A 10,388-nucleotide genomic window follows, 5' to 3' on the forward strand; every position below is an offset into this window, starting at 1 on the left:
TGAATAAAATCCTCCTATAATCCCTTATTACTGAACATATGACATAGGGGGCGTGGTGGCACAGTGGGTTGGACCGGGTCCTGCTCTCCGGTGGGTCTGGGGTTCGAGTCCTGCTTGGGGTGCCTTGCGACAGACTGGCGTCCCGTCCTGGGTGCGTCCCCTCCCCCTCTGGCCTTATGCCCTGAGTTGCTGGGTAGGCTCCGGTTCCCCGCGGCCCCGTATGGGACAAGCGGTTCAGAAAGTGTGTGTGTGTGAACATATGACTGTATTCTTAGTTGAACTGGTACGGTAATTTACTGTATCCATGCCCCCCCCCCCCCCGGACCTACTCGTGTGAGCAGCACGAGATTTAAGGCTCACTGAATATATCTTTAATACTGCTGGATATCAGACAGATTATTGAGGTTCACCACTGTCGTCAAAAACCCATTGACTAAAAGTGGATTCCAATCAATCTGTGGGAATTACTGTAATTCTTTGGATTTGCAGACCGCTTAAAGTCACGTAAAGGTCACAGGGATTTAATGTTATGTCAATGACCAGCAAACTCAATTATTTTACTGAGATGAGTCATTCAGATTTCGTGCATGTGTATTTGTTCACATCGTACTCACTTACACTCATTGTTTATTAACTGTACATTGCTGGCAATCCAACTTAGTGTACAGGGTAGCATCCTGGAACCTATATCTACTGATGAAATCACTAGTCTTTCCCCACCTTACAAAAGGCGTTCATGAAAACCCTTAGTCAGGTGAACTCTCGTGACTCAAAGACGTAATTCTGATTATTTTCAATGGTAATTTTTTTATGTATTCCTGAACCCCAAAACTGACATCCATTTGTGCTAAACTTCAACGGTTAATATTAGGTATTACAACACAACTGCTAGAGTTAGAGTGGTTAGAACTGCTGCCTTTGGACCCAGAGGTTGCCCGTTTGAGCCTCACCTCCAACAGTAGTAACCCTGAGCAAGGAACTTACCTTAAATTGCTCCAATTAAAAATTATCCAGCTGTATAAAAGAGCAAATAATTGTAAGTTGCTTTGGCAAAAAAGTGTCAGCTAAATAAATAAATGTAAGTGACATAACAAGTCAGGTCCTCTTCATTAATTACTCTGTAATAATGTATGGCTGTCTACCTGTACTGTTTCAGCTCTTTCAGAACCATTAAACTGCATACATTTAACAAAGGATGGTTTTCCTCCAGTTGCTCTGATTTCCTCCCACAGTCCAAAAACATATTTCAGGTCAATCAGTTACTCTGTCTGTAGTATGAGAATGTGTGTGTGTTACATTGCCCTGCTGCTGACACCACACATAAAGCCAAAAACCATGTCTAACCCTGTCACCACATAAACCTTATATGCTGCAATAAACTTGCACTTACACAGAAATTAATTCAACATAATACTAAAATGTTTATAAAATACATTGCAATTTGAGTTTCTGCCACCAAGACAAATTCCTTGTGTGTGAACATACTTGGCAATAAATCTCGTTCTGATTCTGATAAATATAAAAAAGAACCATAAAAATACCAATATAAACAATGAGTAGGCCTGTACATATAATCCCACTCCCACACCTTATTATGTTCATGTGGGTTTCCCCTTTGAGTGTAAATGTGTTGTACTATTCTGCTGTTTAGATAGCTGAATCATTGTAGGGAGTTCAATGCAGTGTATTTAACAGTGTAAGTCACCGTGGATAATGGTGTCAGTGAAATACTAGTTAATAATCATTGTAAGTTGCTTTGGAGAAAAGTATCTGGAAAATGAATACATGTAAATGTAAAACCAAAGTTGGTCCTTGTAAACACAAAGAAATGCCTTGTAAGCTGAAGTAGGGGTATTAAATGGAAGACCTCAAGTCCAGTTCTCAGAACAAGAATGGAGAATGTTGAGGTATATATAACTCAGAGAGGAAACATTGATTAAACAATCTAAACTTGCATTAATTTAATATGAATTTACAATATTATGCAGTCATATTTCTCAGACAATAAACAATGCAAAATAAAATGACATTCTACAATGGCTTAATAAAAAAAAAATGTAGTATATCTTTTGATATAAAGAGACCTATGGAAAATGTTTCAATTTTGTTTTTGTACATAATGAAACAGGAATCAGGCAAAATTTATTCAGTTCTTTATAAAAAACAAACTTGTTCTTATGAGAAGCATTATTAAACATAGCAAATAATACAGCAGCAGAGTTCTTTCTCGGCAGTCTTCATAGTATGTTCAGTTAGTAATGCAAAATGAAGAATAAAAATGTGCTCCAGGACATGGGCTCCAGGAGTAATAGAGACCATATCCAAAAAATGTTTGTGTGCACAGAGTGGAGAGCTGAGGTTCAAAAAGCAGTTTCAGGCACCACCATTTTTAGAAACCCTCAGACATCTATGTTATTAGTCCTTTAAAGAAGGAAGTCAGCACCAGATTTGCCAGTTCTTGTTAGCGGGCAGTTAATCAAAGTAGCAGCCATGAAGCAGCACAACACCCCTAAAGGGACGAGAAACCAGAGATTGAGCTGTGACGTCCTGTCATGGCATCCATGCGATGTCTTAGTGCGCAGCGATGTCGAAGTGTCATTTGTCAAGGCTGTATCCCAAGCCCTCTTCTGGGTTATTAACAGCGAGGAAAATTATTTCCTGAACTAATAATTGGCCTTCCTTTAAAATGTTAACCTTCTGTACCAACTTGTGATTTTTTTCCCTTTTTTTTCCACAAAATGTGCGGATCCGCCCCTGCCTGCATATCCTGCCAGTCTTTGTCTAAATTCCACAGCTACGCGATTTGCCTGATATTTCCCTTGATTAACGGACGTGGAAACACAGAACTGAAACCTTAGCAAGACTGGACATTCGCTCGAGCACTCTACATCAAACTAGAATAAGGTATGTCTGAAACCATAAATGATTTCTTCCTATGTTTGTGTGTCGCTGAGGATAAAGCCAAAGGAAGATAAGGTTTGGAATGCCACATGGTAAGCTTGAGTTTCAAAAAGCCAGTACAGCATATGCTTCTGTTTTACTTTAAGAAGGAGATAACGTCTTCTCAGAAGAGACAAAATCAAAGCTGGTCTTTGAGGCCAAGCATTAGTCGATAATTTAAAGGGGAAATATGCAATAAAATTCACAACAGCTCCATGCAGCTTTGAACTGTGCAGCCTGAAATGTACCATTGTCGTAAATATTATGTGGAACAATATTCGTGCCGTTGAACCTTAACACTTCCAACAGTAACAGAGCAGTTTGGTGATAAAAATTGTGATCAAGGACACTTTACAACAATTCATCTGTAAGAACCACAATGGAGTAAAACCGAAACTATGGCAGTGTGTTTGGAACTTAAACATTTTTTAATGAATTCAAAATTTTTTAAATTCATTCTAGTATCAGTACTAACATCCTGTTGCAGAACATATTTAAACTCACATAGATATTTAATACCTCTACAGTACACGGCTTAAATGCTGTGTGCCATCTAAGATTAGTAGTTTTAAAATAATGTGCCACAAAGCAAAGGAACTGGGTTAATTTGCAAGCTGAGCAGAAAGCTTGATGTGACATGTTAGTAGAAAACAAAATAATGCACTAATTTTTCAGTTTAAACAATTAACATTTGTGAGACCCCTTACTTAGGGATACTCCAGATTATTTACGTAGTTTTTGGTGCACAAAATTTAAGCATGTTTTATTTTTATATTAAGACTTTACTTGTGTAGTCCTGAGGGTTTCTCCTTTACTTCTCACACTACCTAACTACAGTCCTCTCTCACACAAACATAAACTGCATACTGTATAGCCAATATATTGTATGTTTTACATTCATGGTTTTTCATTGCATGAGTACTAGTGAATAAGACCATTTTAAGCCTTGGTGTGTTCTTAATTGTAAAAGCTTAGGAACTATCCAGTTTACATTATAAAACATTGTGTTTCCTGAACCCTGTAGGATAAAATCAGAAACTATGTGTTGCTAATCGTAGAAACACATTAAAAGTGTTAAAGGAACAAAAAGTGATACCCATATGTAAAACATATGTACTGGCAAGTGCAAAAGAACTTGCAAAATACATTTTATATGCACATCTCATATGTTCTGTTATGTATATGTGCGCACACACACATATACATAAGTATATATACACACACACACACACACACACACACACACAGATGCACACACAGAGAGTAAGTCAAACAGTACACACAATAGTCTACATTTAAATCAACACAGATTTTTGCAAATACTTTTTGATTTACTCCATGTGTGTATAAGTACATATAGCCATTTAAGTGACTATACTAAGATAAATAGGTTTATCACATGTGACGTGTATATGTGATATTATATTTTAATGAGACATCATTGTATTACAAAAAGCAGGCCTTCGTTGTCACAATGTATTGACTCCGTCATGATAAATTTCCTTTAATATCCGGAAAATTCTGGGAAATGCTCAAATCTTGCCCATTTTAATTTGATACTGCTGAACTTTCAAAATAACAGACCAAAACCAATTAATCTAAATGGTATTGAAAAGCAAAAATAAATGTGATCTGAAGACCATAACAGTTTAGGGCTTGTGACAATGACTACCAAAGCCATCACTCTCACCTCCCTTGTAATATTAAAATAATAATTTTAAGGAACATGCTATCAGTTTTCATAGAGAGTAGGAACATGTATTATCTACAGCAGCAGTTGTACTGTTGAAAATATTCCTCACTGCAAGGTACAGTAGGTGTCACTGTTCTTTAAGGAATTCTTTAATAATTTTAAGGAACATGCTATCAGTTTTCATAGAGAGTAGGAACATGTATTATCTACAGCAGCAGTTGTACTGTTGAAAATATTCCTCACTGCAAGGTACAGTAGGTGTCACTGTTCTTTAAGGAAATAGTTTGCAGAACAGATGAGTAGACTGATATTGCCACTAGTACTTTCTTCAACTCTTGTGGTAATACACACACACACACACACACATTCCGAACCGCTTGTCCCATACGGGGTCGCGGGGAACCGGAACCTAACCCGGCAACACAGAGCGTAGGGCTGGAGGGGGAGGGGACACACCCAGGACGGGACGCCAGTCCGTCACAAGGCACCCCAAGCGGGACTCGAACCCCAGACCCACCAGAGAGGAGGACCCGGTCCAACCCACTGCGCCACCACGCCCCCCTTGTGGTAATAATCTAATAAAAATTTAATTATTTGTAAAAAGTTCATGCAAAATGATTTTATAGTAAAGCATTGTATAGCATTGTAATTAACAGATATACTTTTAGAGTAACATATTATTGAATACAATCCTGATGTTCAGTGAAATGTATAATTTTGGAAAAAAATGTTGACATGATAGAATTATAACTGTATGTTTGTTGTTACTTCTTTAAAAAATTAAATTTTATTGATATCCCTAAATTGTCATTAAACAAGTACCTGCTCTTTGCTTTTGCTGAAGACTGTAAAACTGAGGGTCCTGTCTTCAAAGAAGTCTCACTATCTTGAAAGCAGTTGCTGTAGTGATTTGTTTTTCCCTCCTTCTGGGTCTTCTGGCCCTCCAGGGAATAAAGCCTTGCCATTGCAACCAGTAAAAATCTGGATTACATTGGGGACAGTGAGCGATATTGTGACAATCTTACACTTTCACTGTGCCTTAAAATAAAAGCAAGGGATACAAATAATCCTTAATGTTTTTAAATTAGCCATAATGAAAGCAAATTCCATTAAACTAAATTCAATTCAATTAAACTAATCTTGTGTTAAATTACTAAATTTCTACTTAGTGTTACTACTGCATCCTGTGTGTAATCTTCTGTTTTAGGTTTGGGTGCATAGTTACACATCAAATCCTATGAAGACATTCGGTCCACATTAATATTTGTGAATTTTGATGATAATAGAGCAATTATACTAAGTATACTGAATAAGTGCAAAGAAAGAATATCATACACTGTATTTATTAAAAATTAAGATAATTCAATTAAAATTGATTTAAAAGTGTGATTGATGACTTTACTACAATGTTAAAATGCAGACACTTTTCTCTAAAGCGACGTACATCTCATGGAAAATACAATGTGTACATCACATTAGCAGAAAGAGAGACATAGATCCAGACGTGTGATTCTAAAGCACAGTTAGTTTGTTTCTTTCTTTCCACCATATGAACCAATGTTCACAAAACTTTATCCAAAAATCCTACTTGAAGCTCATACGGAATTGTACTGGACTCCCAGAGTTTTCCGGGTACTATCAGAAATGTCCATGCTACTAATTTAATAGTTTAATCAATAGTACTGTGTTTAAACAGTATAGTAACAATTGTTTGTATTAAATTTCAAAAATCACTTTGAAAAGTCATCATTTTAAATGCAGTAAGTTAGTTAAGCTTGACTTTTATACCTTGCTTCAAAAAAAAGGTCTTTCACAGTATATGAGACACCATCAGAAGCTACATTCAAGGCCAAAAACACTTATTTATATCTTTATTGACCTACCAAGTTCCATGCTTACTGAAAATATTTAAATATGTATATGTTTATACTGTCAAGACTAACACGTTGTTAACCTAACCTTTAACCTTTAACCCAATCCAACATCATGTCATATACCCACTAATTCTACTTATTGCAAAGTTATACTGGTAAGTATTAAAAAATTAATTCATTCAAGTTACAGTGAAACTCTATATATAATTAATGTTGTTATCATCATCAATTCACAATAGTAAAATATAACATACTGTATGTATGCTTTAACTGATATTAGATTTGTTTAATTGCTTCTGGGAAATTGTTTAGCGCACAACAGAAAAAGAAATATAAAAGCAACGAGGAACATACTAGCATACAACAGAATTAAATCCGTTACCCTGATAAGTGTTGTTATTTATATAAAACACACAAATAAATCTGAAACTTGTTAAAATGGATTTCATCAGGATCCTAACACAGAGTCTATATTGCAGAATCCAGCTTCCCACGGAAAGACCTCTGACATGAATGCCAAATCGTGGCTTTGCTGCTTGATTCTCAGCTCTGTCAGCTTCCTCATGGTCTACACACACATGATTATAGAAGAAAGGACTGTCAGAAATGATTCCTCTTCAGACAGCCTTCAGGAGAGGACATACTCTGAAGCACCCCCCATCCTAATTGTAGGTCAGTTGGAACCTTGAAATATTTATACTGTTCATGTTTCATAAGAGACCTCTGCTGTTTTTAAAGTCCATCAGATTGCGAACTGCCTTTGCAAAATTATGTTCTTGAGCATTCTGCTTAACTTTAGATTTGTTGTTTTTAGTATATTTTTCAGCACATAATTTCAAAAATCATGTTTTATTTACTTTAAGATGTTCACTCTGTACTTCAAGGACATCATAAAAGTCAAATACAAGACATGAGAGAAACTGAAAATCATCAGATTATGAAATGCCATCACAAATTTATAATTAATCCAGTAGGACTGGGTCAAAGATTTTGTTTTATTTAGTTCACTTTGAAGTTCACACAAGTGTTAAATGTAAGTGATTATACAGACATACAGTTATTGTAGCATGCAGTTCCAATACGCTGGAAAGACTTTACTTTTACATTCATTACTTTCCTTATCATCTAATGAAACTGCAGTATCTCAACAAATCATATAAACATATACATATATTTGTATATATACCTGATCTTCTACTACTTCATTTTGGCCCACATTTGTTACCAAAGAGCTGTGAGTTTAACTTCAGGGAAGAAAACTGGACGAAACCACATTAACTGAAATAGCTGCAGTGTTAACCTGCTAAGAAAAGTCTTCTCAGCAAATATATCAGGAACCCTACCTTAAAAACTAAGATCACACACAATATACACATTTCAGTGCACAGCATACAAAGTGGAATTTGCTCATTTATATAACTTTTTTGTTTTTTTTCAGAGTTACCAAAAACAGTAAAGAACAAAAAGTCTGATAAACCAAAAAAGGTATGTTGTGTATTATTGATATGCTTGCTATGTATTATATGTGTGTGTTTGTGTGTGTATACACATATATATCTATATAATTTGCATGATAAATGTTACCTGAATATGTACGCATATCATATGTACGATAAAAACAGAATTTCGCAACCTTATCTAACAGAAGCATTTTGACGGAGTTAAGGGTATACTAATGACATGTTTAATTAATGTGTTGTGTTTAAAAAATACAGCTTTCTTTAAGAATGACATGGTAAATTATGTTTTTATTATTTAAAGGGCAACTACAGTAATTCTACAAGTGTGTGTAAACAGTATAATTGTGCCTCGAGTGGCACATTTTGCATCAGAAAAAAAAATAAAATTGCCAAAATGTAGTGAAATTGAGCATTAAAAGGACATAGTTAAATTACTGTCTTAAGTTATCTGATGCTCATAGTCATACAATCGCCTAAGAATCGATTCTTTAGCTTCGGTGTTCAGGCCGGAGACAAATTTATGAGCGAAATGTTACATTGTAAAGTACATCCAGCATGAGTGATGAGAAAAAAAAATTATAATCATGAACTGTCATTTATGCAGCATACACATTAAATGTAGATTTTACTGCATTATTTAACGATCGAAGTAACAGATATTGCAGATTACTTCTAATTGATGAAATAATCGAATCCGATCATCGCATTCATTCGCACCGATACGAGCACATTCACTTACCACTTTTCTACCACACTGTACCGCGCTCGGCTGGCCTAGGCTAGAGCAGCTTGCGGACGGAGGTGGGCAGTGAGCGCACGAAGCAGGTAAGTCCTGCGCGAGTCTCAGACGTTCACCGCGCTCCACTACATCCCTGTGCACAGAACAAGCTGTCGGCCCGAAACAAGCGTCCGCCGCCCCCCGCCAACTGCGTGCCTCTGTGGGGAAGCTGCAAGACGCCGAACGCCGTGTGCTGCGAGCACTGCGCCTTTTGCCAGTGTCGCCTCTTCAAGACGGTGTGCTACTGTCGCATGGGCAACCCGCGCTGCTGAGCGCGCGGCTCCCGGACCCCCCAACACGCACGCACACACACACACACACACACACACACCTCTCACTGCGCACGTATACACAGTATGTGAGTATGTACAGTATGTTCCCTGACCGGACACGGCCGCGCGCATGGCTGTTTCATCTTATCCACAATCCACCATATCCTGATTCAGCTGACAACAGAGAATTTTGGGCGTCACCTGAACTTATGTGTTAGTCTATAGTAATTACTGCACATTATATTAAGCACATACTTCCACGTCTTTAACCACAACAACATGCAGTTTTGAAAACAGATGCAGAGAGAAAACGTAATATACAAACAAAACATTTTCTCTACTTATGGAACTGGTGTTGCAGTTACCAGATGTAAATAAACACATGCCAGTCGGATGTTTAAAAATAAAGTAACAGATACTGTACATACTACAGCACAGAGTAAAGACAAGTTAAAAGGCCTGTTTTACACACACACACACACACACACACACATTTTCAGAACCGCTTGTCCCATACAGGGTCACGGGGAACCGGAGCCAACCCGGTAACACAGGGCGTAAGGCCGGAGGGGGAGGGGACACACCCAGGACGGGACGCCAGTCCGTTGCAAGGCACCCCAAGCGGGACTCGAACCCCAGACCCACCGGAGAGCAGGACAGTGGTCCAACCCACTGCGCCACCACACCCCCCAGGCCTGTTTTATTCAGGTTAAAATAGTTAAGATAAGTTCTGGATTCTTCAGTTGTGGGTCATTTCATTTCCAGTTATTGTCAAATCATTGACTTCTTTAACTGGCACTTAATTTGCTCCCTAACACCCTTAGGACATCCAAGGCTTGTTATGACATTGTTTTACTGTCAGCATTGTAGTACATCTGTGTTGTACACTCTGACAGTGAAGTGGGATACAATATACTACTAAAATATGTTGCACCCAGTTACAATCTCTTATAAAGTTACATGTGTTCCAACAACTGCCATTTATGTGCACTCTTAAGTCGTTTTGTTACCTGTAAATATAAGAGGTGATTGAGGAGCGCCAAATTGTATTCTCAGATATCGAAAAATTGGCTATTTTAGTAGGCCTTTCTCAAATCTGCTCTAGAGTCTATTGTACGGACAGAAAATACTCACACACACACACACACACACACACACACACACTTTCAGAACCGCTCATCCCTTACGGGGTCACAGGGAACCGGAGCCTACCCGGTAACACAGGGCGTAAGGCCGGAGGGGGAGGGGACACACCCAGGACGGGACGCCAGTCCGCCGCAAGGCACCCCAAGCGGGACTTGAACCCCAGACCCATCGGAGAGCAGGACTGTGGTCCAACCCACTGTGCCACTGCACCCCCTTTCAGAAAAT

General features: G+C 38.0%; 1 protein-coding gene across 1 annotated transcript; it reads left to right on the forward strand.

The window, feature by feature from the left end:
* The first annotated feature begins 2,569 nt into the window (after nt 1-2,569).
* asip1 (agouti signaling protein 1) lies at nt 2,570-9,315 on the forward strand. The gene is made up of 4 exons (XM_018742285.1): nt 2,570-2,904; nt 6,987-7,179; nt 7,946-7,992; nt 8,850-9,315. Exons 2-4 carry the CDS (start codon nt 7,017-7,019, stop codon nt 9,015-9,017), a joined length of 378 nt encoding a protein of 125 aa, XP_018597801.1. The 5' UTR covers nt 2,570-2,904; nt 6,987-7,016; the 3' UTR covers nt 9,018-9,315.
* Nucleotides 9,316-10,388: the final 1,073 nt, after the last annotated feature.

This window comes from Scleropages formosus, chromosome 22, assembly GCF_900964775.1.
Source record: "Scleropages formosus chromosome 22, fSclFor1.1, whole genome shotgun sequence".
Classification (NCBI taxonomy): domain Eukaryota; kingdom Metazoa; phylum Chordata; class Actinopteri; order Osteoglossiformes; family Osteoglossidae; genus Scleropages; species Scleropages formosus.

What these genes read in the sequence shown, in the direction of transcription:
- asip1 (XM_018742285.1), top strand. Translation starts at nt 7,017, where the DNA reads ATGAATGCCAAATCGTGGCTTTGCTGCTTGATTCTCAGCTCTGTCAGC. An exon ending in ACCCCCCATCCTAATTGTAG is followed by an intron (nt 7,180 to 7,945) that starts GTCAGTTGGAAC and finishes GTTTTTTTTCAG; the next exon opens with AGTTACCAAAAACAGTAAAG. An exon ending in AGTCTGATAAACCAAAAAAG is followed by an intron (nt 7,993 to 8,849) that starts GTATGTTGTGTA and finishes CCCTGTGCACAG; the next exon opens with AACAAGCTGTCGGCCCGAAA.